The 26,939-nt window shown below is 47.0% G+C and overlaps 1 protein-coding gene across 7 annotated transcripts in view; it reads right to left on the bottom strand.

The window, feature by feature from the left end:
- PLA2G7 (phospholipase A2 group VII) overlaps positions 1-26,939 on the bottom strand; it is a 314,769-nt gene that overhangs the window by 156,218 nt on the left and 131,612 nt on the right. For all 7 annotated transcript variants that reach the window (XM_069605817.1, XM_069605818.1, XM_069605815.1 and 4 more), the window contains exons 3-5: positions 26,101-26,251; positions 23,065-23,158; positions 11,426-11,494 (exon numbers count right to left, since the gene is read on the bottom strand). In XM_069605817.1, the coding sequence (XP_069461918.1) occupies positions 11,426-11,494; positions 23,065-23,158; positions 26,101-26,251 (314 nt within the window). The remainder of the gene's footprint in view (positions 1-11,425; positions 11,495-23,064; positions 23,159-26,100; positions 26,252-26,939) is intronic.

The raw sequence follows: 26,939 nt of genomic DNA on the forward strand, positions 1-26,939 counted from the left end.
GAGATATAGGAGGGGGAGAGACGGTGGAAAGGATGTCCTGGGTGTTTGAGATAAAGTGAGAGTTAAGGGCATTGCAGAGAGCCTGGAGGCAAGAGGAGGGGTAGAGACTGCAGCGGGGTTGGCCAGTTACTTACAGATTTTAAAGAGTTCGGCTGAGTTGTTAGATGCCGCAGAGGCGCGGCCTTGAATGTGGACTCTCTTCTTGGTACAGACAGAGAGTCGGTATTACCTTTGAAGCAGGCAACAGGCCAGTTTGTCTGAGGATGAACAAGAAGCCCCCATTTCCTCTAAGCCACCCTGCACTCACGTTTAAGTGTAGCTAAGTCGTAGTCATACCAGGAATTGCACTTGGCTTTGGACTTCAAGCAGATCCTCATGACAGGGGCAAGAGCATCAAGAGTATCGGAAAAAGAGTAGAGAAGGACCATGGCTGTGTCCGGGTATGCCAGAGGAGGGGGCAGGGGGGAGAGAGAGAAGGTGGCAGTGAAAGCCTCAACTGACCACGCTTCATGGGCTGGATGTCCGAGAAGGTAGGTGGCAGTGTTGGGGTAGGCTTCGCCTGGGGGAAAAGAGAGTGTAAGATGAGAAGAGAGGATGCTGTTGTCACTCCAGGAGAGAGGAGTGGTCAGATGGATAGAGAGGGGGAGGCCAGAGGGGATCAAGACATCAAGTGTGTGTCCTGCAGAGTGCGTCGGGCCAGAAGGGAGGATAGAGAGGGAGAGGGAATCGCAGAGGTCGCGAAAGAGCAAAGATGAAGGACAGGGAGAGTTGAGGTGGATGTTGAGGTCGCCAAGGAGGAGGAGTTGTGGCCAGGAGGGAGGAGGATAGGTCAGCTCACTCGGAGAGAAAAGACGTGATCTGACCAGGGGGTCGGTAGAGAGTAGCAACAGTAATAGAGTGGCTAGGAGAGATTGAGAGCCTGCAGACAAGGCATTCGAAAGAGGAGTAAATCTGAGTGGCAGGAATCCACTCAGGAAAGATCAGGGCTACACCCCCTCCAGGCCGGGTGGATCTGGGTGCAGAGAGGATCTTGTAGCCATCAGGGAGGAGAGTGTCAAAGCTCGTGACAGAGCTGGCTGTTAACCATGCCGCCGTAAGACCGAGAATATCAAGGTCCAGTTCTTCAAGGAGGTGGCAGATGTCAGAGGAGTGTTTGACAGCAGAGCGAGAGTTGAGAGTGGCAAGATGAAGAAGGTTGCCAGCCTTAAAGACCTTCCGGGGAGGGGTACAAATCAGAGGTAAGCCCTGCAGAAATGTGGAGGTAGCCTGAAGTGGGGCAGAGGAGGAGGGAAGAGTGGGCAAGGTAGCCAAGGAATGAGAGGAGGGGACAGCCGGAGATTATAGAAAGCTGATGAGACGAGGGGAACGCCTATCGAAGAGGAGGAGATTGGCCTGAGGGCCTTGGACCATGACAGTGCCATTTAGGTATACATTAAGGATTACTCTGGAGGAGACGAAGGAATCCATGAGGACTTCCCAGCGTGTGCCACCATTAATGGGAGAGGAGGAGACAGGACAGAGCACAGAGATCATATGCGGGGTCCATAGATCCGGCTACGGAACGACAAAGAGGATGTCAGTGAGGGTCTGTCTGGAAGAGGCGTTGGAATAGGTATCAGCGATAGGGAGACCTGGGTTAGAGGCCAAAATATCCTTTTTAAACTTCTTCTTTCCAGACTTAGTGAGAAGGGAAGGATAGTTGATAGAGAAGCAATTGGAATAGCTGGGAGGAACAGAAAGCGCCATAGGTGGGAAGAGAGAGGAGGCAGAGGGAGGAGTAGACAAGTACAGCGGTATGGAGCAGTCACTGGGCTAGCAGGTTACAATCAATGAAGTTAAATGCAAATACACCCAAGTTTGACTTTCAAGTTAAATGCAAATACACCCAAGTTTAAAGTAAGGCCCTGTAGTTAAGGGAACAAAGTGGGAATCAGGAGGTAAAGGTGCATACAGAAACTACTTCAATTGAGTACATAACATGGAGCGATGAGAGTACCAGCAGGGAAGGAAGTGCAGGGCAATCAGAAGGAGGGGACTAACCCATGCAGAATGTGGTAAGAGAGTCATGGTAGTCCAGGGAAAGCAACCTCAAGGAGGCTTGGGCTGTGGCCGAAGTCTCATGTGGTGGCCTGTAAGCGGACAGGGAAGCAGACAGGGGCGTTAGAAGTGGGCCTTGGTGCAGCTGGGCCAACTCCCCACCTCCCGGTTCCTGTGATTGGCCTTTGAAGGCCAGGCAACCAGTGGGATGGGGAGTGAGGTAAAGGCAGGCTGCTCAGAGTGTTAAAAACAGTGCGGCCAAGTTAGAAGGCCAGGCAGCAGTGGCAAAGTGGAAATAATGTTGTACAAAGTCCAAAAATCACACACACACTTGAATGCTGGGCAGGGAGAAATGAATCCTGCAAGCATCAGGCTGCTTGCACTTTCAACAGCAGATTACGAGTTCAAATGTGGAGATTTGCGCAACGTTAATCATAAATTACAATGGGCTAACCCACGTGTTGCGCGTGATCTGCAAGGAAGAAAGTGAGCAGGGATAATGATGCAGGAGCCCAGGCAGCGTGTCTCCGTACACGTTGCTGAAGAGAAGGCAGGAGAATGAACAACTGGCAACCCTGATTGAGTGTCCTGACCCTTCTGCGGGATCGGGGTGCTCCTCCTCCCTGTGCCACTAATGTTAACCAACCTATTTAAACTATGGTTAATTTATTCTCGACCTGTTATATGGTACCCCAGGAGACAGTAATCATACACTTATTGGAAGATATAGGGACGTCACAGGTTCCCCGGGTTGTTAATCCACCTGTTCAGGAAGGGTTACCTTCAGAGCGAGGGGACAGTGCTTTATTGTATACACCTATGAAAGTAATCAACAAAAAAATCTATTAAAAAAAAGGACTAAATAGAAGGAAAGAAATAAAGCGCTACCTTCTGATTTTTGGAAGGGAATCCTCCTGTACATTTTTGCGCTCTATTGTGAGAGAGGAAGTACTAGATAATGTACAGTGAATTGGGATGATTCCATTTCCAGTGGGGAAGAAGACTGCCTTGGTCCTTATATTGGTCAGCTTATTACAGCTCCAAAGCGGTCGCAGGATTATAAGCTTGGATCCGTCGAATGTAAAGTGAGACTAGACAAGGCTCGAGTGGGATCTAAATTGGATGCAACTAATACCCTTTCTAATGTGAGGAAACATAAGGGAATGACCCGGGGGAAAAGGTATGGACGAATGGTATCAAAGGGGAGAGTGAGAATGTGTATTATCTCTTTAAAAAACCTACGATTGTGCCGGCCAGGAGAAAATACCCATTGGATTAGTCTCCGAGATCCTTGAGGCCCCGATAATCATTCCCTCTAGTCCGGGTGGGTCCCTTCTCGCTACAAGGGGGGCCCCAGCGAAACCAAGGGGGCGCAAATCTATTTCACACGCGGGTGATACAAGGGCCCTCATGGAGGACATAATCAGACTGACAGTGAAGAGCATGATTGAAAAGCTGGTACTCCAGTTTTATGTACGGTCCACCTATGATAAGAGCAGGCAAGTCCCGCAGAAGCCAGAGCATGATGTATCCAATGATCCCACCACCACACAGGGGTCTCTGGGACCTAATGAGATCAACACTGATAATGCTGACCTAAATTGGTGTTGGTTAGCGCTGTTTTTAAGAGAATCAATCTCACAGGTGAAAGGGCTAAAAGAATCAGCTTTAGCCCAGCCAGTGATCTATCAGTGATTTCTTGCAATGCTAGGGGCTTTTCTAATTTATGCTTCTGTCCTGACTTATGTTGACGTTTGGGTTTGTTTGCTATCATTTATCTGCAGGAAACATGGTTGGTTGCCCTCCCCCTAACCCTCAGTACTTGACAGGTACGATATACGGAGCCACATGTTGAAAGAGCTGAACCTAATGTTGGAAAATTGGTTTATTACTACTCTGGGTGGCCTAGTTATTATTGCTGGGGATTTTAATGCTGAATGTAAGCCTTTGATCCCTTTGTGCATTTCACGATTTGGGGGCTCTACCAATGCCGCTAATGACCTGTTTAGCTTGGTCCCTGCAACAAAGAGGAACTGGTTCCAAGGACAAATTTGGCATGATACATTGATGAGTTGGAGATTGTATATGGTGAATGACCTATATAAGAAACTGGCTACAAAGTCCATGACTTGGTCTTGTGGGAAACGTAGCTCCACTATTGATTATATCTTTGTATACAAGAGACTGCTCAACCTCGTAATTGATTTTGAGGTGGTGCCTACTGAGTATAGCTATCAGTCAAGGTTATGTGTAACCTTAGGTGTAGATGAAATTGGAAAGATGAGGCAAACTTACCCTATGATATGGCATTTATAATGCGCCTATACACAAACGTTTCAAGGCGCAACGAGGCAAGGGAGGGGAAACAGAGGGAAGACGGACAACGATCCTACTAGGCCAGGTGACATTGAGATCGCCCAAGTGCAGGGGAGGGGCAGTGCAAGTAGATAGGATAACAGTAAGTAAATAAAGACAATAAATAAAAGTGCGGCCAGCTGGTGGCCAGTGCAAGGGTAAATGCAGACATCATGCGTCAAGTGCTAGTAGGGGCTGTAGGGATACAGAAACAGTCCCTGAGTGCAAGGGTTGCCAGGGGGGGGCAGTGCAGGTTTGCAACTGGTGGGGAGGGGACCTGGGCCCGAGATCAGGGGGTAGCCAGGTAACCAGATTCAGCCAGGAGATCAGCAGGGGAGAGGAGGAGAGAAAGCAGAAGCAAAGAGGAAGGTCTTGAGGTGCTTCCTGAACTAGAGATGGCCCCAGACGGCCTTGTGGACAATGCAGAGGATTTTGAACTTAATCCTCGCCGCCACTGGGAGCCAGTGCAGAGATTTCAGTCCTGGAGAGATACGATCCCTGGGCTTGAGGCGAAGGACAAGTCTCGCAGTCCTGTTTTGGATAAGTTGCAGAGGGCAGAGAGTGGAGGCAGGCAGATTTAGAAAGCGGCTGTTGCAGTAATCCAGCCCAGCCTAGAGAGAACCAGAGCTCTGGAGACAGTGAGCTTCTGGGGGAAGGAGAGGAAGGAAAGAATACCTCCGAGGAGGTGCAGCTGGTAGTGTGACTTCTTAGAGACGTCAGAGATGTGAGGAGAGAAGTAAAGTGTGGAGTCAAAGATGACCCCAAGGTTTCTAGCCTAACAGGTGCGAGCAGGAAGGGGGCCAAGAGAGGCCGGCCAGAGAGTGACAGGAAAGGAGGGAGCAGGTGTGCCTTTGAGGAGAATCTGGGTCTTACTGGCATTAAGGCAGAGATCATTGGCGGCACACCACTCCTGGATGGCGGACAGACAGTCGGAGATGAGAGAAGGACAATAGTTGGCAGAAGGGAGCCTGAAAATGAGTTGAGTTTCATCCGCATAACACTGAAAGTTGGAGCAGAGAGCGGCAATGCGGTGTAAGGAAGTGCCAGGCATTGGTTGAACAGCCAGGGAGAGAGGTTAGACCCCTGGGGAACACCACAGGTAGAGATAGGGGAGAGGAAGGACCTAAATTGGACCTGGGAGGGTCGATCACAGAGGAAGGTGGTCAGTCAAGCGAGGACCCAGGCTATCACAGAGACGGTTGAGCAGGGTGGCATGATTGACCGTGTCAAAGGCAGCAGAGGGATCAAGTAAGAAGAGGACCAAGGGGGTTTGGAATAGAGGTTTGGGAGCAAGTCTTCACAGATGTTCAGGAGAACAGTTTCCGTGCTTCTGGCAGCTCTGAAGCCAGACTGATGGTCATGGAGACAACCAATAGATGCAGAGTGAAGATTAAGCTGGGAGATGGCCAGCTTTTCCAGGAGTTTGCCCAGGAAAGGAGTGATGGAGATTGGACAATAGTTAGCTGGGCAAGAAGGGTCAGCAGAGGATTTCTTAAGAAGAGGGTGCAATAGGGAGTGCTTCAGGGGGAGGGGAAGACTCTAGTGGTGAAGGAGTGGTTGTAGAAATCAGCCAGAGCAGGAGCCAGGGTGTCAATGTGGTCCTTGATGGTTTTGGATGAACAGGGGTGCACCTGTTTTGACAAGACTTTCATAGATCTGACTTGTCTAGAAACCTCAGCTGGGGAGAACAGAGGAAAGGCAGAGAAGGAGGGAGGAGAGGTGGCCGAAGAAGGGCCAGAGGAAGTGCAGGATGTAGTGGGAGGAGGGGAAGAGGAAGAGAGAGAGGTCAGGATGTCCTGAGTTTTAGAGATGAAATGAGAAGCCAGGGCCGTGCAGAGGGCCTGGGAAGGGACAGGAGAGGTAGAGACTGAAGCAGGATTGGCCAGCTCCTTGCAGATTTTAAAAAGAGTCCGGCGAGTTGTTAGTTGCCGCAGAGATGCAGGCTCTCTTCTTGGTGCAGACGGAGAGCCGGTATTGCCTTTGGAGCAGGCAGCAGGCCAGTTTGTCAGAAGATGTACCGGAAGCACGCCATTTCCTCTCAGCCACCCTGCACTTGCGTTTAAGGGTGACGATGTCTGAGTCGTACCAAGAGTTGCACTTGGCTTTGGGCTTCAAGCGGATCCTCATGACAGGGGCAAGAACATCGAGAGTATCAGATAAAGCAGAGTGGAGCATGGAAAGGGTCAGGATGCGAGTTAGCCATGGGGGGGGTGATAAAGTGGTGGCGAAAGCCTCAACTGACACACGCTTCATGGGTCGGATAACCGAGAAGGTATGTGGCAGTGCTGAAGTTGGCTTGGCCTGAGGGGTAGAGAGGGTGAGATGGGAAGAAAGGAGAAAGTGATCACTCCAGGAGAGAGGAGTGGGGAGAGTGTTTGAAAGGGGAAGGTCTAAAAAGATCAGAACATCGGGAGTGTGCCCTGCAGCGTGAGCCGGGCCAGAGGGGAGAATAGAGAGTGAGGGAGAGTCGCAGAGGTCACGAAAGAGTCCAGTGGAAGGACAGGAAGCATCCAGGTGGATGTTGCGGTCTCCAAGAAGGAGGAGTTGAGTGGTTGAGACCAGGAGGGAAGAGGAGAGGTCCGCCCACTCAGAGAGGAAGGAAGGGACCTGACCAGGTGGCCGATAGATGGTAGCCACAGTGAGGGAATGGCCAGGAGAGAGAGAGAGAGAGAGAGCCTGCAGATGAGGCATTCGAAAGAGGAGTATGCCTGCGTAGGAATGACAGAGGCAGGAATCCACTCAGGGAAGATCAGGGCTACACCCCCTCTGGTACAGTTGGATCTGGGCACGGAGAGGATCTCGTAGCCATCAGGAAGGAGAGTGTCAAAGCTTGTGACAGAGCTGGCCGTGAACCATGTCTTAGTGAGACCGAGGACATTGAGGTCAAGTTCCTCCAGGAGGCGGCAGATATCAGAGGAGTGTTTGACAGCTGAGTGAGAGTTTAGAGTGGCAATGTGGAGAAGGTTGCCGTCCTTGAAAGACTTCCGGGGAGGGGGTCAAATCAGAGGTACGCCCTGAAGAGGTGTAGAAAAAGCCCGAGGGGGGTGGGGCAGAAGAGAAAGGAGGAGAGGGCAAAGCAGCCAAGGAGGAGAAAGCAGGGGAAAACAAGGAAGATATGGCGGGGAGAGAGAGGACAGCAGGGGAAGAAAGGAAATTGATGAGGCGCGGGAAGCGTCTATCAAAGAGGAGACGGTTGGCTTGAGGGCCTTGGACCAAGACGGTACCATTGAAGTAAACATTAATGATGACCTTAGAGCAGGGGAAGGAGGTCAGGAGGGCCTCCCACCGGGTGCCACCATTAATGGGAGAGGAAGAGAAGGGACAGAGCTCAAAGACCATATGTAGAATCCATAGGTCTGTCGAGAGAACGACAAAGAGGATGTTGGTGAATGTTTGCCTGGACGAGGCACTGGAATAGGTGTCAGCGATAGGGAGGCCTGGGGTGGAGACCAGGATGTCCTTTTAAACTTTTTCCTACCAGATTAAGTGAGGAGAGCAGGATAGTCGATAGAGAATCAGTTCAGATAGGAGAGACAGAGAGCACCATAGTGTAGCTATGGAAGAGGATGGGAGTGGGTAGGGGATCACACTAGGGAAGGACAACAGGGCAGGGGGCAGGCAGATGAGAGAGAGAGACGAGATAAGTCCAGGGAGCAGGCAGACGAGACAGAGAGAGACGAGATAAGTTGACAATTGGACAAGACAACAGGCGCTTAGATAGTGGTAGAAAGGTTCGCTAGATGAGTGCTATGCTAAGAGGCAAGCTACAGAACGCCACTACTTTCACAATGCAATTTTAAAAACAGGAGGAAACGCACCTAAGTTTGAGAGTCTGCTATATGGACAGGTTTGCAGGGTCAAGTCAGGGCCACTCCTACCTTCCTAAGTCGCTGCTGGTTGATGGCTGGCACTGGCTTCCCCTGCGGACACCTGCAGACACTAGCTGGAGCCGCCTCTGTTGGAGCCGCCCTTTGCCAAGGGGCCCTTAGCCGCAGGGCTGCCCTGGGAGGGTCAGTAATGACCAGCAAGGCCGCCAATCAGGTGAGGAGGGCGGGTCAGGGAGGCGGGAGGTAAGGCAACGAGGAACTGGATGCAGGGGAGGGAGAGGGAGACCAACGGCGCTTGTAGCGCTAATCAAGCAAAAGAAAATAAAATAAACAAAATAACACAATTGAAGCCTAGGAGGGACTCTGCTGATGCTGTCCTCACCTGCAGCACCACGAGGAGAGAAAGCTAGTCTGGGTCTCGGTGCACAGTAACCCTAAACACACAGCAGCAAGGCCGCCAATCCGGGGAGGAGGGCGGTCAGGGAGGCGGGAGGGAAGGCAACCGAGGAACTGGATGGAGGGGAGGGAGAAAGGAGAGGGAGACCAATGGCGCTCGTATCTCTAATCAAGCCAAAGAAAATAAAGTAAACAAAATAGCACAACCCAGAATGTGAATACTAAAGGTTCCCCGATTAGCATGGTACAATGGTAACATCTTAAAATTGAACACTGATCGAGAGATTTTGTCAGCTCAGTCTTAAGTCCAAGTTATCCACCTATGCGCATAGCACTTTTGGTCCATATTTACAAGTAACAATTGTTAAATTGAGAAAGGGGTCCAATAAGTCCTTGGTGAGTCAACCTTTTAACCATAGGTTTGATTCTCTGGTTAAAAATAACAAAATAAACTGCCCGTGGGTTGATTAGATCAATCAATAAGATGCCCGATAATATGGATCTAAAGCTGAAAGCAGTTGGTAAAGTGAAACAGAGATTACAAAATTGGATTAGATCATATCGTGCAGTCATGTATCAATTATGTTAACCTTGAAAGATTGTAACAAGATATTTCAGGCTCCTATTAAACCCCCTTGAGGGGAATCAAATATCTGCTCAAACTAACCTATCAGAAGGGGTTTGGCATGGGCATTTCCTGAAATTATATGGATTGGCGGAGGGAGCTGATGTTGATTGGGTGGGTATGTATCTCAATACATGGGATTTGAAATTTACCATAAAAGACATTGTGAGTTTGATTATGAAGACTAGCTCATCTAGAGCGACCGGCCCTAATCAACTCACGATTGTGACACTTAAAAGCAATGTGGATTCATGGTCTAAAGTTTTATTTATCCTATTTAATGACATTGTGAAAACTAAATCCTCTCCCCCTTCGTGGAAAACATCATGTATGGAATACATATGTATAAGAAGGGCGCTAGGTTATCTCCTATGAACTATCGCCCCACAACTCTGTTCAATGCAGACTCCAAACTTTTCGCGTCTTTAGTGCTAAAACATGTTGAAGAATGGAGTGCCACTGATAACATCTTATCTTTCCAACAAACAAATGGGCACGGATTGTGGTGGCCTCCTGCTCAGTTCTTTACAACAGCTAACATGGAAAGATAATTCCCCTGCCATCTGTGTTGCTTAATGGACCTATCACTTGCATTTGATTTAGTAGATAGGAATACTCTATGGCTCAAACTGAACGTACTTTGTTTACCCCAGGGATTACTGTCCATTCGGATTTAGCTTCATGAGGGATCCAAAATCCAGATAAGGCTGAATAATGATGGGCTATTAACTAAAACATGTTCTACTCATAATGGCCTGCAACAAAGGTGTATACTTGCGCTCTCTTTGTTTAATCTCTATGTTGCAGATGTTGGTAGTACATTGGCTAGGGCTGCTTTTGTATCACCCAAAATAGATTGGGCTCCAAAGATTAATGGTGGTGTTTAATCAGTATATAAATGATAATCATTTGTGAGTTAATCCCGAGAAGACGGTTATCTTAAGGCTGAGCAAGCACTCAAATCTGATTGGTTTTAGAGCATGAATTATCTGGGGTTTCCAATTATTTAATCTCCTAAGAAATATTTTCATAGGAATTACCTTAAGGAAAAAGTGAATAATCAAAATGCACAAATCAAAAAAGGTAGATATGAAATATGGCAAATTTTCAATTTTGCCAGCCTTGAAGTTCTATCAAGTAAAGGTGATTCCTCGTTTATGTGTGAGCTCAGAAGGGAGCTTATACACGGTATTGAGTAAAGGTGTTAGGGAAGGAGTTATAACAAGAGGGTTTTGTGTTTAAGTTACATGTTGAATGTAAAATCATTGATGAAACTAGGAGTACCGCTCGAGACGCTTCTGTAACTCCTATCTAAAGTAAAATAAATGAGCCAAAACAATGATTTGGCATGTACCAATGATGCCATCATAGGCTCTCGGCTATATTCACATATCATCACCTCTAACAAAAAACTGGGTTGTGTGGTGCCATACTTGAAACGCTTCCCAAACAAAAAAATGCATAACACTTGTATGCGCTTCAGACTAAATGTGTTGTCCACCAGGGAGATTTTATTCGTAAGAGGGGGTATGCGAGATGTTCTGTGGCATTGCCGTTTCTGTAATATCGTGGATTGTAAGGAAACACTTCTACATTTGATGATCTTTTGTCCTGCTCTCAGAAGGCAGCAAATTGAATATTTTAACAGATTTGTCTCCAACCTCAATTGGGCGTCTCTTGATCATCTGTGGCGGGACATTATGCGTAGCAAATCAGTTGCATAAAATTTGCCAGTGCTGAGATTTTTATCGGTTGTATGTAAATTAGTTCAGATTCATCTGTTATTGTATTATGCAAAATATCTGGATATTAATGTATTATTTCTTTAAGGAATATAGGGAAATATATTTATCAATGTTAATATTATATATTAATCATTAATTTACATATTTTAAGTGAGCTCTTAATATATGAAACACAATTCTGTAAGCATTATATGGATTTTATCCTAGAAATTCTGTGTTAATGTGTTGTGTCAAATTTGGGTATAATTGGAATGAAGTCGTTTTTCTGTAATCTTTGTAATTTTGTATTATCTTGTAATGTATTGTGGATTTCATTTCAGTCTCTTTAATGATTATTTTTTTGTAAAGCTTTGTAATAACCAAAAACAAATCAATACATATATAATATGCAATACATATCTCATTTCAACTTCTCTTATAAGAAATACTTAAATACACACCTGTGTTCAACTGCAGCAATCACAAAGCCGTGAGATGCTATCTCGATGCAAATAGCAGAATACAGTGTCCTAGGTAAAAACAAGACAGTCAATTTAGAAGGACTCTTCCACAAAAGTGTTTTATAACATGGGTAATTTGCAAACACAAAGATCTGCTTCCATTCCATCCTCCCAATAAGGATGCTTTGCAAAGGTATTCGAATATCGGACCACTTGGAGTGCCCCGCCTGTTGGGAGACTACAATTGGAGCTTCCATTGCTATTTACATTAAATGGAACCTCCTCAGTTTCTATAAAAACACAACTGGTTTCGAGTCTCATGAACTGTATGACAACTGTGAGATGCGTCAATTATCAGATGGAGGGTGAGTAATAGAATCAGCGGAGTTGGCTGAAGCACTTAATCAGTCTCCTATTGTGGTGCTTAAGCACTATTCTTTTTAAACCCAATTTCAAAACCGGTGACTGCAATATTCTGCCAGAGCCATCTTTACAGGTGTCATTTATGCTTTTTAGAACTTGAATGTGGAAAATATACAGACTAAAATAAGAACGTTTTGGTGAGTTGAACACAAATGCGCAATAGAGAGGAGATTCTAACCTAACAAGGACCTCCAAGAACGTACAGGCTTAGGCCTACATAGTGGAAACATAGTGGAAACAGGGGCTCCCACCTCATGATCCCATTGAAACCACTTACTAACAGACCACAGAAAACACAGAAGGACATTGGACAGATCACATGTCTGTTCCCTCTGCATGTTTCAGTTTACCCACCGCACTCCCTTTCATAACTCCTTGCATCCTTCTACAATGTCCACTTTGACCATTGTGGTTTATATAGATTTACATCACATGCTTCCAAAAGTCCTTGGCATGGAAAAGTGCGGTATAGCAGTTGTTGAGTCCCCGCATGACAAACACAAGATGGACATAAAACCAGTACTGCCAAGAACCAACAGTTGGTCAGTTTTAAAGAGCAATTGAAAAAGGTCTGCTGCACACAAAGTGATAGTTTATGGATAAAAAGAATTCACTGGCATTGAATCAATTGATATTTAGCATAATCCATTAAGAAAGAGACGAGAAAATAATCTGCACTCACAAAAAGCAGGTGTAAGGAAGAAAATGTGAAAATCATCAAGGAAGAAATGCGTTGCAAGGGTTACGAATAAACTCCTGTAATACGCCTGTGCGTTCGTGTAAAACTCAACAAAATGTTCTTTATTTAGGCCTATGTAGAAAGGCCAATTACAGCACATGCAGCTGAACAACCTTTCTATTTAGGCCTATGTAGAAAGGCCAATTACAGCACATGCAGCTGAACAACCTTTCCGTGCTATTTAGAACAAATCAACAAGCATGTTGAGCTAGAGACTGCTCTGCATGTCTCTTTCCCAAATTCTGAAATAAGAATGCAATTTTTTAGATTACCCATTCGTAAAGTAGGAGCTACTACAGGTGTAAAAGCAAACTGGTTTCGGGGAAAAGGGTACGTTTGATTTGATTTTTGACCAGGGGCAATGTTGACTATTATCCACTGCCCTACTCTGAACCATATAAAGGCTTCAGGTTTTATGATACTGGTCTTCCTAGTACGTTATTTGTTGTCATTAAATGTTGGTGGTGGATAGGCCAACTAGATTTACAAACATAGGCACAATCAAAACTTAGAAAGAACTTCCTTAGAAAGGATTCACTGCAAAGCACATTGAGACATGCAAGAATTCAAGGGCCACTCTGGGATTTTAGGGAACTCGGGGTGTTCTTACAGAAAGCATTTCTGGGAAAATAGTGCATTAGGATGGACTATGGCCCTCGAACCCAAACCAAAACCTTGACAGTTTTCAAAAACAATGTTCACAGATGCCAGGATATTTCACAAGGACATTTTAAGCAAATTCTTTTTAAATCATTAAGTTTAAATTATATTGGGGTAGTAAGATTGTTCACAGCATGCTAACATTTTACGATAACTTAAGGGATGTGGGGCGGGTTTAATGATTCTTCACATTTCCCAACTAAATATGTGCACATGCCTAAACATACAATTCAGGTCTCCATCTGTTTATTGAAAAGGTATATACATCCTCCACCTGCATGGCGTTTTCCCCCCACATTCACAGAAAGCGTTATGGCCAAAAGAGGAATACCAGGTAAGCAGGTTCGACCAGCCTAACCATGCCCAGAAAAGGTATGCCCACCAACATGTAATGCCAGAACCCATGTTCCCATCAGCAGGTATGGCCATCCTCCAGGTGGGCACAACCAGATATTGCTAGTATCTTGAAGTGTTTCACTTTGTACATTATAGTTTTAGGCTGGCCTTGCCTGATCTACTTTCCCCCATACACCCTCTCCTCCGTTCCATGCGACTTCCTAGCAGCTCTTACGCCTGGTAGTGTGGGAAATGCAAGTAACTCTGGCTCTCATGAGATGTTGAGGGGTGAGGTGGATGGCTGCCTGGGAGCTGGCATACGTGCAACAGCCATTTCACCCGTAGCAGCCATTTGCGCTTCTATGAGAACTGACCAAGCTCCACAGGAAATTAAATGCACAGGCACCAAAGAAAGCTGCAAAGTGGGAGGTTGGTGAGCAGACATTGCACCATTTGCATACGGAAGGTGGAATTGCGCAAGTGAGCTGCAATAGGTGACGTCATCTTCTCGCCTCCATTTCTACTATTCCTACTCTCCAACCTCCCTCTTTACCATTGGTATGCCCGATCTCTCCCTGCTTTCCTTTCGCCTCTACCTTTCATCCTCTCACCTGCATCCATACTGAATGCTCTCACCTGCCTTCACCTCCTTTATACCTTTCTCTTTTCATCGCCCCTTTGCAGGAACAGTACGCCCCACGCTGCCATTTCTACTATTCTTATTCTTTCATCTCCCTTCCTACATGCCCCCTCCACGTGTCTCTCAACTCCATATCTGCCTCTCGTTCTTTCATCTGTCACCCACTCGCTTCCTTCACAGTCTCCATTTTTGCCACCTCTTCTACCTCTGTTCTGGTCTCAAATTTCTCTTTCTCGTGTAACCTCTGAAGTCCACCCTTGCTATCCTCCTCTGATGTTTCTCTTCAAATGTCACTCTAATGTGGACTTCATTCTCTCGCCAGCATTCCCATCACATTTTTTCTTCACCTTATTTTCTACCTTTTGTACCCCGGTCATGTATATTTCAGTTCCCCTCTACTCTCCACTTCTCATTTTTATCATTGCCTTCTCTCCTTCAGCCCTCCTCCTACCTTTGTCTCCCCGTCTACCCATCACCACTACCTATATACTACTTTCATCTCCATACCTCCTACCCTGCATATCACTTGGCCCTCAAAAATAAACTCTGGCCTTCTCTTTCTCAGGTTACCACTCATCACCACTTCTGCCACTTTAATCGCTCAGATTCACAACTCTGTCCTATATTCTCAGCTATATATTTCACACAATTTCCCTCTCACATCTGCCATTTATCCGCTCACATTCATTTTCTTTGCCACACTGTCCCATTCACTCAAACATACTCTTCTGACTTCTACCTCCCCCATTCTCTCACCTCCATCCAAACCAATTTTGCGCTCAACCTCCTGTATCCCCAATTGTCCATCTCTCCACTAACTCCTGTTCCAGTTCCATTTTTCAAAGTCTCCCTATTGTTGCATTTTCAGCTTTTTATCTCACCTCGACGGTTCATATTTCCATCTCTACTTTCTGCCCCCTTTTCTTCATCAGAGACAGCTCGTACTCTCCTACTTTCATCTCCTTCAAGCTCATGTTTCTCCATCACCATTTGTTTTCTTCCTTTGCAGGCTTTCTCCCTCATGTCACAGTTCTCTTTGCAGTTGACCTTTCCGTTCTGTCCTGTGACCTCGCAGTTCCCACTTCTCCCGACCCCTTTTCTCCACTTCTCCTACTGAGCATTAGCCCCTGCTCCCCACCTTGCTGTAGCTATCCGCTTTCCTCCATTGCCCCCCCCCCCCTCATTCTCTTGCTCTTCTCTTTGATGGCTTCACTATGCTGTTCTCCTTTTTAACCTACTTGCTTGAATCCCCGAAGGGCTGAGTCAGCTTTTCATCATTCTGAGGTTGATACATGGAGTACCGTTAAATTAGGATAACACCTGTTATCTTCATCGCTATAAAAGGGGAACACTGCAGTAGCAAGACCTATGTAGACCAAGTTATTGATACATTATTATCACTAATGCCTTTCTCCATCCTATCTTTCACTCTTCCTTCACATCATTGTTTTTATTTCCTTTTCAGAAATTCAGTTCTTTCTTTTAATCCTCCTCTTTTAGTGTTAGCCCTTGGCTGGTTCAGCCAGCAAATCGGCCTAATTATATTATGATGCTGTATGGCGGCGTGCACAGATTAATGGAAGAGAGACAAACTGCACATTGCATAGGCAAAAACAGGGCCAAACAGCAGAATTACCCCATACTCCTCTCTAGCTAAATTCATCAAAAGGGTGCATGGCAACTCTGCTCTGTCCGTGCCTGCAGACTCAGGCTCTGCGTGGCTCCAACCAACATGCCACATCCAGATCCCTGCTGTTTAAGGCAGCTGGGCGGTGGACCTGGACATCCGTGTTCCCCCCCAGTAAGAAACACACAGCCAGCATCTCTGTTCCCTTGCCCATGCAGGCCGCCTCTGCGCTCTTCTACCTGAAGCGGTGGCTTGCATGGTGGGAGAGGTAATGCTGCACTTTGCATTGCTAACTGAGCGTAACAAAATCCGGCTTTGATGTGATAACTGGGGAGTATGTACTCAGGCCTTGCATGCTAACTGGGCATATTGAAATTAGTGTTTTCAGTACTGACTGAGCATAAGTGAATTAAACCTTTATGACGGATTGCCATTCGTGAGGGTATGAAATGCCTAGCTTTGTTTATTTTTTATTGAAAGTAAAAGTGGTGCAGGAATTTCTGTTCCTGAAAATGAAGTGTCTTATCAGAACCCCCCAACCCCCGCCTCTAATGAATGCTACATGCCAAAATTATAGTGCATCTATGCCAAGAGAGCCAGCCTCCTGTTACCCTCAGCAGCAGTACTCTAGAAGCACAGAGCAGGTTCACATGCCACACGTGCATTCCTGACAGTGGCTGGAGCACAATGTTCCTGCAGGGAGAGGTGGTAAAATTCTACACTTCTGTTTCCAAACTTAATAATTACATGTCTTAGCCAATCTGCTGGCACGTACAAGCCATACCAGGTTGACATGATGACTGAAGGCACACAATTATACAGAGACAGAAAATTGATAACATACTGTTGTGAGCAAGACCCCAGCTATGACAGGACTGATGTGTATTGGTGTCTGGTCCGACTGTCTCCACATCTGCCATGTGGTACAATGTACAGGATGCTGCCTCTTTGATTCCCAGAAGAAAGTCTACACCTTCCTCACCGGGAAAAGGATACTCCCCCGGTGGTCTATGGGAACTGGTTTATCAAAGGCAGCACAAAGCAACTCTCGCACCAGGGTGTTGACCACAAGTTCCTTGGCAATAAACATGGATGGGGCCTTTAGTTAGAGTAGCTAGAAGGGAAATGTGGGCTGAGAGAAGGGTTCCCCTAAGCTGTTTTCTGTTATGGGTCTCTACCTCTTCCTGTCCACGCCTTCCCCCCATTTCGTGCAGGCAAGGCACTCTGGCTGTGATGTCAGAAGACGAAGGACACTTGTTACAACATCCAGGATTGGGCCACTTGCAGCAGGCATGCTTTGGACAAATACATTGTGAAATTAATTTCACAAAGAGGATCCTCTCCGTGGATTCATCTTTGGGCTCTCAAGACCAGAAGGATTCACTGGACCACTGTTGGGGATACAGCCTATTTATTCCAAAGTCATCTGAGAGACAGAAGACATACAAGGCAGAGGAGAGCACTGACCCCCTAATCATCTCCAGGGAACAGGGGGGCAAAACGGCTGTAGGACCTAGGCCTCTCTGCTGGCTGTGTGTTGGAACCAGGATATTGCTCAGTGGAGTGGTATGATGCGAATGCGAAAATGAGCTAAATACAACATGGCGCCGGTGCACGGCCATTTTGGACATTCACTTCCAAACCACAATGAAAGTCTACGTTTCTGTGAGCTCAGTTAGCAGACATGAGTTCTGCCACGGTTGCGATATTATATTAGGAAGCCGATGAGCTCACTGTGGAGGATAGATGTTGTATTGTTCGCTCAAGGACGAGCCAAGAAGGGAGTCCAAGTTGTGCAGTTGCAGTGATAAGGGGTGCTGGGAATGAGTGCGTGGGAGACAAACTGGGCTTTTTCACAACTCACTGGATCTTTCTGCTCTTTGCTCCCCATGCTTGCTGTCTGTCCTTCGGCCGTGGACGGTTGGCATTCTAATGTGGGAGGGGATTTTTTTCCCCCACAAGAGAAGAGGTATACTAATGGTAGAGAGAGAACTGGAACGCTGGGTGATGAAGTCTTGCTGAGAGGGAGGACGCTTCACTCCAGAACCTGTTAGCATGAGTGATCACTCTGCCTACCTGCCTTGGGACTGGGTAGTGTTGTCGTGGCTGAGATGAAGCTTTCTCCTTCAACTGCACTAACGGTGATGTAGACCTTGTTTAGAACTATTCTTGTGTGTGTTTATGTATAACCACTTGCATTTACTCCAAGACTTATTTGTATGCTTCTATTTTGCATGAATAAAAGGGCCTGTGAAGAGCCGATTATATTCCAATTGTTGGTCTTAGTGTGTGTTATTGCCTCCCTGAGTCCAAGAACTTTTGATCTATGTAATAAGGTAAGTGGTTTTAGGACCATTACACGTGACAGAAAAGCAAAACAAGTGGAAGGTCTTCCTGTAGGTGCCACACATGTCCTTGAAGTGGAAGGGCCGAACTAAGGATTTGCCTTGTCCCTGGAGACCCTGGATTGGGCCACCAAGCAACCCAGAAATCAAGGAACCTTGAACCTGCCTTAATTTTCACATTGAACTACTCGTGATCTACTCCGACTCAGATATCGCCTGCATGTACCAAGCTTCTTTGTGCCACTTGCTGTTGCTGCTTGGACTGCACCATGTGTTGCACCCACTCAACCAGCTCGGAAACCAGATGCTAAATCACTGACTGATGGAGCTCCTAGAAGCCTGGCTCACAGCTGTTGTGCCACCAAAGACAAGAAGCCAACGGATGCTGTGGAGAGGTCCTACCCCCGCCCCTCCCCCATGTCCACTTTGACTTTTAAGCCCAAATTTTCTTACCTTTTTTCTACGAAGAGGCTTCCTTGAACTGCCAAGTCACTTGCCTGAACACCACTGCTGATCAACCCACAGTGCCCATTCACATGGCATTAGCCTAGTTGACTGTGGTTGATTTGGTCGTAGCCGATTTGACCAAATTTGGGGAATGGGGTTTTACTGCAAATATATCTGGGGGGTGGGTTTGGGTTAATAAATATAGGGGGTTTGGGGAGAGGCTGCAGGGGGGGGGGTCTCCCCTGCATATATTTGCAGTAAAAAACAAATAAAAATAAATATATAAATTCAGTCAAATCGACAATGATCAACCACAACAAAAATAGTAATAAAAAAATCGGTCAAACAACCCCAAATCCATTCACACCACTGTCTGCATTTTCTCAGCTCACAATCCTCCTGAGGAAATAGGCGGTCCTCGGCCTGCACTACCAAAAGAGGTGAAGGAGGTACACCTTTGGACTGTGCCCATTTCATCTTGACGAAAGGTATCATTACTGGTTTAGTAGTAAGAGTGGGACTGAGTAGGAGGTTTACCCACTATACATCCCTGTACTCCTGCAGAACGGTAATCATTTTGTTGCGGCCTTACAGTGCAACATTGAGTCATTACTTGCGGTGCTAACTAGTCAGAAAGGAAACGGGCTTGAATGTACTCAATGGACACAATGGGATTGATTGATATTTTATTTCTATTGCGCTCGTACACAAGTGTTTCAGAGCGCGACAGGCAAGGGAGGGGAACAGGGGAGAACAAAACAGCGATCTTACTAGGCCCAGTGACATTGAGAACGCGTGCATGGAAGGGGGGAAGAGGTGGAAAGTGCGAAGCAGAGGAGAAACAGATAAATAACAATAAATAAATAATAAAGGCAACAAACAGTGGTAATGCAGCCAGCAATTTGCAAGTGCTAGGTTTAAGGCAGCAGACAGGGTAGGTCTGATAAGTGCAGGAAGAAAAAGGGGGTGGGGCTATATGGGTAGATACAGACCCCAGTGCAAGTGGTGGTCCGGAGGCAGTGCAGGGGGGTGGCAGGATGAGCAGGTACCTGGGCCCAAAGGACAGAGGGTGGTCAGGTGCACGGTGCCAAGAGAGAACAGATCAGCAGGGGATAGGGGGAGTGAAGGCAGAAGAAAAGAGGAAGGTCTTGAGGTCCTTCCGGAACCGGAGATGGTTCTCCTCAGGTTTTAGAGTGCCAGGGAGGCCATTCCAGACGGAGGCCCCAGCCGAAGACAGAGATCTACCACCAGCTTGTTTCTTAGAAAAACGACTGACCCTGAGGGAGTTGTAGGTAGAGGAGCGAAGAGCTCGAGAGGGGAGGTATTTGCGGAGGGATAGCTTATTTTGGACCCAGGCCCCAGAAAGCCTTGTGGACAATGCAGAGGGTTTTGAATTTAATCCTTGCATCACTGGGAGCCAGTGGAGAGATTTCAGAGCTGGAGAGATACGATCCCAGGGCTTGAGGCCAAGGACAAGTCTTGCAGTCCTGTTCTGGATTAGTTGCAGAGGGCGGAGAGTAGAGGCAGGTAATTTTGAAAGAGGCTGTTACAATAGTCCAAGCTAGAGAGAACCAGAGCTTGGGATACCATGAGCTTCTGGGGGAATGAGAGGAAAGGCGGAGTACCTCTTCGGAGGTGCAGTTGGAAATTTGACTTTTTAGAGACCTCGGAGATGTGGGCGGAGAAGGAAAGGGTGGAGTCAAAGATGACCCCGAGGTTCTTAGCCTCGCAGGTGGGGGTAGGAGGAGGGCCAAGGGAGGCTGGCCAGAGAGTGAGGGGAAAGGATGGTGAAGGTGTGCCGATGAGGAGGATCTGCGTCTTGCTGGCATTCAGACAAAGATCATTGGCGGCACACCGACCTTGGATGGCAGTTAGGCAATCAGAGAGGGAGAGGAGGTGGCAGAGGGCAGCCTGAAAATTAGTTGAGTGTCGTCAGCATGGCACTGGAAATTTGAGCAGAAAATGCCAATGCAGTGGGCGAGAGTTGCCAGGTATTGGTTGAAAAGCCAGGGCGAGACGTTAGACCCCTGGTGAACACCACAGGTAGAGAGGAAGATAGATGAAAGGAAGGACCCAAGTTGGACCTGGGAGGGTCGATCTGAGAGGAAAGAGGTCAGCCAGACCAGAGCCTGATCAGTGATACCCAGGTTTTCACGGAGATGGTTGAGCAGGATGGTATGGTTGACCATGTCGAAGGCAGAAGAGAGATCGAGGACAGTGGGAATGTTAGTGTCAAGGTTGGAGAGCAGATCTTCACGGATGTTCAGGAGAGCAGTTTCCGTGCTTCTGGCAGCTCTGAAGCCAGACTGGTGGTCATGGAGACAGCCAACAGAATTGGAATGAAGGTTAAACTGAGAGATGGCCAACTTTTCCAGGAGTTTGACAAGAAAGGGAGTAATGGAAATTGGGCGATAGTTAGCTGGACAAGAAGGATCAGCTGTGGGTTTCTTGAGAAGAGGATGCACAAAGGAGTGCTTCAGAGGGGAGGGGAAGGATCCAGAGGCAAATGAGTGGTTGCAAAAATCAGCAAGGGCCGGAGCGAGGGTGTCAATGTGGTCCTTGATGGTTTTAGAGGAACAGGGATGAACCTGTTTTGAAGAGACTTTCATAGATCAGACTTGTCTAGCAACCTCGTCAGGGGTGAAAAGAGGAAAGGACGAGAAGGATGGTGGGAGGGTGGTAAAAGGAGGGTCAGCAAGCACAGATGGAGAGGGAAGAGGAGGGGTGTGGGTGGAGAGGGTGGACAGGATGTCCTGGGTTTTTTAAATGAAGTGAGAGGCAAGGGCATTGCAAAGAGCCTGGGAGGCAACAGGAGGGGTAGAGACTGCAGCAGGGTTGGCCAGCTCCTTGTAGATTTTAAAGAGTTCGGCCGAGTTGTTAGATGCTGCTGAAACACGAGCTTGAATGTGGACTCTCTTCTTGGTGAGGACAGAGAGTCGGTATTGCCTTTGTAGCAGGCGACAGGCCAGTTTGTCAGAGGATGAACAGGAAGTCCTCCATTTCCTCTCAGCTGCCCTACACTTACGTTTAAGTGTAGCTAGGTCAGAGTCATACCAGGAATTGCACTTGGCTTTGGACTTCAAACAGATCCTCATGACAGGGGCAAGAGAATCAAGCGTATCAGAAATTGAAGAGTAGAGCAGAGACAGGGCTGTGTCAGGATATGAGACAGCCAAAGGTGGAAAGGGGGGGGGGGGAAGTGGCGGCAAAAGCCTCAACTGACACACGCTTCATGGGACGGATGTCCGAGAAGGTAGGTGGCAGTGTTGGGGTAGGCTTGGCTTGGGGGGGAAGAGAGGGAGAGATGAGATGAGAGGAGGGAGTGATCGCTCCAGGAGATAGGAGTGGTCAGAGGGATGGAGAGGGAGAGGTCAGAGGAGATCAAGACAACGAGTGTGTGCCCTGCAGAGTGAGTCGGGCCAGAGGGGAGGATGGACAGGGAGAGGGAGTCGCAAAGGTCACGGAAGAGTACAGATGAGGAGCAAGGAGAGTCTAAATGTATATTTAGGTCACCGAGGAGGAGGAGTTGAGTGGTAGAGGCCAGGAGGGAGGAGGAGAGGTCTGCCCACTCAGAGAGAAATGAGGCGATTCGACCAGGAGGCCGGTAGATGGTAACCACAGTAAGAGAATGGGTAGGCGAGAGAGAAAGCCTACAGACAAGGCATTCAAAAGAGGAGTAGGTCTGAGTGGGAATGATAGAGGCAGGAATCCACTCAGGAAAGATCAGGGCTACCCCCCCTCCCCCACCGGACCGGGAGGATTTGGGTGCTGAGAGGATCTTGTAGCCATCAGGGAGGAGAGTGTCAAAGCTCGTGACAGAGCTGGCCATGAACCATGTCTCAGTAAGACCAAGGACATCAAGGTCTAGTTCTTCAAGGAGGTGGCAGATGTCAAAGGAGTGTTTGACGGCAGGTTGAGAGTGGCAATATGAAGAAGGTTGCCAGCCTTAAAGACCTTCCGGGGAGGGGTACAGATCTGAGGTACGCCCTGCGGAGGAGAAAGAGCCCTAGGAGGGGCAGAGGAGGAGGAGAGAGAGATGGCAAGGTAGCCAAGGGGGGGGGGAGAGGAGGGGACAGCAGGAGACGAGAAGAAATTGATGAGGCGAGGGAAACGCCTATCAAAGAGGAGGAGATTGGCCTGAGGGCCTTGGACTATGACAGTGCCATTTAGGTAGACATTAATGATGACTTTAGAGGAGTCGAAGGAAGCCATGAGAACTTCCCAGCGGAAGCCATGGGAACAGGTCTTGCTATGCTAATCCAGAGTAGAGGTCTAGATTCCACACAATGTTCTGGTCAGGTCATAAGCAGCCAGTTGGGCCAAATAATGGCTTCATATCATTGAACTAGTATCTCATTCAGCATAAAAGAGGCTTCCAAAGCACTAAGTGGTCTATGAAATTGAAATGAAATGCCACATTACCTGAAAGCTCCAAGTCCATGAGAGAATACAATGAGTGGGTATTTTTCACCAGCTTTAAAGGGAGCATCCCATTTTGCAGGACATGTTACAGACCCTGGTGTGATGAAAAAAGTCAGTCATTACAATAGTCTTCAATAGCACAAATTATATGGGCCTGATTCTCACAGAGTTTCCCATGCGCATCTCAAATTTGCAGAGTTACCCAACACCGATTCACAAAGCCTAAATCTGGAGCAAATCTGTAGATTGCTGGAGCACCTCCGAGTTACCCATGGGCAAATTTCTGTGAAGACGCCCAATATAAGCACAGCCAATTTGTGGTGCCCAAAGGGGAAGAAAATAGGGGGAGGGAGAGAGGGATGCAGGGTAAAGGGGATGTGCTGATCGTTTCCAGTCCTTGGCACATTACAAGTCAATTAAACTAGAGGGGGAAAAGGGCAACGGGAAGGGCTCTGAGTAAAGACAAGTAAAACAAGCAATGGCAATGCCAACAGTTTTGCGTAGGCATGGGAAAGGCATTTGCCAAGCACTGCTGTAGTGGTATTAACTGGCAATCGGTCGTAGCAGGAACTAAAGGGTGCGAGTACCTAGGCATATAATAGCAGTGCCTGGCAAATGCCCAATACTTATACACAAGCCAAAACTGTTGGCTTTTCCAATGCTTGTTTTTAACAGGACTTCAGTGGAGGACACTCATTGTGCTTATAAAGAGTGGCTGAAGGCAAACCTGGTTAACAAATTTGTATTACATCAGTAGCATGTTTATAGCTCCAATTAAGTCTAACTCTCGGAAGACTGCTTTGAAAAAATACTGATGGTAAAGCTTGATTAAAGCTAGCTCAAAGAGACCCCAGGAGGATGTGTTTTGGGTGGGGAGTGACAGGAGGTGGGTGGGAATGGCCATAGGGATTAGCATGGCCATTGGCAGTCAATGGGTGGGTAAACAACCAAACAACACCTACAAGAGGCGCTCCCTTCCCATATGCCATTTCTCCCTAGCTGTACTCTGAATGCAATGTTTTGGCTTATGGGTGGCGCTTTAGCACCACCTAATAGCCAAAACTAAAGAAGAGTGAAAGAAGTACATGTCTATAGGAGAATAACACATGGAAAGGACAGTGCTAACGTGAAAGAGAAAATCTGTGACAAATTCATTAGGTTTCCTGCTCTTTCACCTAAACGAAATTCAAGCTCTCAGGGGACATGAGAAGCACAGTGACCAGGCCCTCAAGCCTTTTTAAACCAGGTTCCTGAAAATCAAGTGGCCGTCTTCGGCTCAAAGAACGATTAGCAAGTTGTTCCACAGGACAGTATTGAAGGGTCTGCCATCAAACCTCAATGGTGAGTGCTCTGGAGCTGGAAGAGCTTAGGTGTCTCGTGGAGCAATTGCGAGCAGATTAGGAGTTGCCCATGAGTGTGTGCTAATGGGAAACTCCAAATCCTTGAAAATTCACCCCAGTATTTCGCTTAATAGCCTGTGAAACTCAATATGAGCTGTTCACATATATCTGTAGGAGACGACAGAGGCCACTCTTGCAATGGGAACAAGATATTTATTTGAAGGGTGTCCTACATCTGTGTTTTATAGAGAGGGTCACAGAAATGTCTGTCGAATATATATGCAACCAGTAGATCTTTAAACGGATATTTAGGACCAAAGACAATTTTATAAAAGCGTTTTACAAAATGTGCTTTTGTAAAGCTTGCTGGAAAGTTAGTTGGGTGGAACAAACTTGCAAGGGTAGAGAAACGGAGACACGTGGCTTAATGTGGGGAGCTAGTTTATCACACACACACACTGGAGCAGTCCGACTGGTACATGCAGAGTGGTGTTGCTAACAGGCAGAGTCTCTTTAGCAGACTCTTCTTAATCACAATTAAAGATATAGATTTGAGTACTGGCATTTAGGCAAGACAAAGTAAGATCCATCTTGCAGTCTTGTTTTATGCTCCTTTTTTCACTCTCCATCAAATCACCATCCACACATTTGAACAAATCATCCCGTTTCTGCACCTCTACACGTTTCCACCATAGTTCAACTAATAAAATTGTCTAACAGGAGTTGCAAAGCTTCCTGCTCGTTTTACTGTGGCACCACTTTTGCGGTTGCTTGTGGTTTGTCATTATTAGAAATTGTTGCAAAAGAATAATGCATGTATGACTGGTCATTTATAGTGCACGGAACACAGAGCTACCATGCCACTCAGCAGTACTCGTTTCATGAATCTTGGACGGATGGAAGGCCGAGTCTGCCCCATAGGAATTCAGACATGCGGCCGCACATAGAGTGACAGACGTCTTTCCTTGTAGTGTCCTCTCCAAATAGCCCTGTGCAGGGTCGGATGGGCCATAAAATTGTCCCGGGCACCAATGAACATGTGGCCCACAGTTGCAAATGGTTATACATTCCTTTTGTGGCACTGTGCGAATAGTACCCAAAGGGGAGTTTGACAAAATGGGATGCAAATTGTGAATTTAAAGAATATTATTCAGCAACACTACAAGCCACATAGTGAAGTAACTCAAACTGGCCCACATAGGCCATAAACGTGGCCCACTTTGACCCAAAAAACCGCCCCACGCCAGCATTTTGCGTTTGTTTGGTTCAGCTATGGGCCTATTGCCCAATAGGACACTGCGAGCCTGGCCCTGCATACCTATTCCCTTGAAAGGACGCCAGAATCTGTATGTGTAAAGGCATGCATTTGCTGAATGTGCAGTGCTGTATTTTAGCGCATATGCTAGGGAGTAAAGAGTTTAAGGGGAAACCTGTCGGTCGATGCTGGCAATCCAAAGAAGGCTTTCGTTTTTTTGGCAAATGCTGACTAACATCGTTTGTCTTTTTAGGGAACACACATTTAGAATGCCCTCTCTACATCGCTTAAAATGTACACCCCAGACGTTCCACACATTCCCCCCGCATTTCGAATGCACAGTGACAGACCATCTTATTTGAGGCTTGTGAACAACGGTTTCATTACTTCTCACTTGTTAGGATGCACTCCAACTTCAGAATAACAAACCCTCAACCTTACCAAAGTAGTAATTAAAAACATGATTTACGAAAGATCTGTTCATCTTGAGGGTGTCGGCCAGACCCAAATAATATTCTTTTCTGGGAATCCACTGAGTTTGTGCACCGTCATCGCAATCACGGCATGGGTAGAAAAGACGCAAGAAGCACCCCTTTGAAAAAAGAAAAAAAAAAAAAAAAAACACATTCACAACACAAGTTACATTATTACAAAACATCAACATCCTGTTCACTTGGAAGGGGTCGGTGAAAGGTTTTAGTGGGGGGGAATTAGTATTTATGAGGACAGCAAGGAGAGGTCCAGCAAGCTCTGTAGGTGAGCACATTGGCTGGCTGGGCCACCTCAATGCCAGATACATTAACCCGGTGAGAAATGTGGAGTAATAATAACATGTAATACTGGATTATCCTGCGCAGTGTATAGGAAAGTAGGCAGCCATCAAGGTGGGGGTGGAAATAATGTACTTGGGAGGGGAGTAGCACACTACTCAGTACTTTGCAGAGCACAAAGGGAACACACCGTGAGAAACAGTCACAGCACAGGTTCATGTTTGAGGAACCACATCCATTGCACAGAATTTCCCTTTCAGACATGGGGTTTCCTCTCTGTTTCACAAATCATTCGGACCCCTCCCCCTCCTGTCCAACTCCCATCAATTGAACACAGAGAAATCTGCCCATGAGGGTCAAGCTACTCAGGCTTGCACTGGCGATGCAGGTTAAAATGATGGCTGATAGCAGGGCTTTAAGTGGGGTAAGAAATCGAGGGGGGCCCTCATTTGGGGGCGTGGCTTGTGGGAGGGGCGTGGCCTAAAGTACACAAATCGTAGGGTATGCACA

The sequence above is a fragment of the Ambystoma mexicanum genome, chromosome 4p, assembly GCF_040938575.1.
Source record: "Ambystoma mexicanum isolate Mex_15411 chromosome 4p, UKY_AmexF1_1, whole genome shotgun sequence".
Taxonomy (NCBI): Eukaryota; Metazoa; Chordata; class Amphibia; order Caudata; family Ambystomatidae; genus Ambystoma; species Ambystoma mexicanum.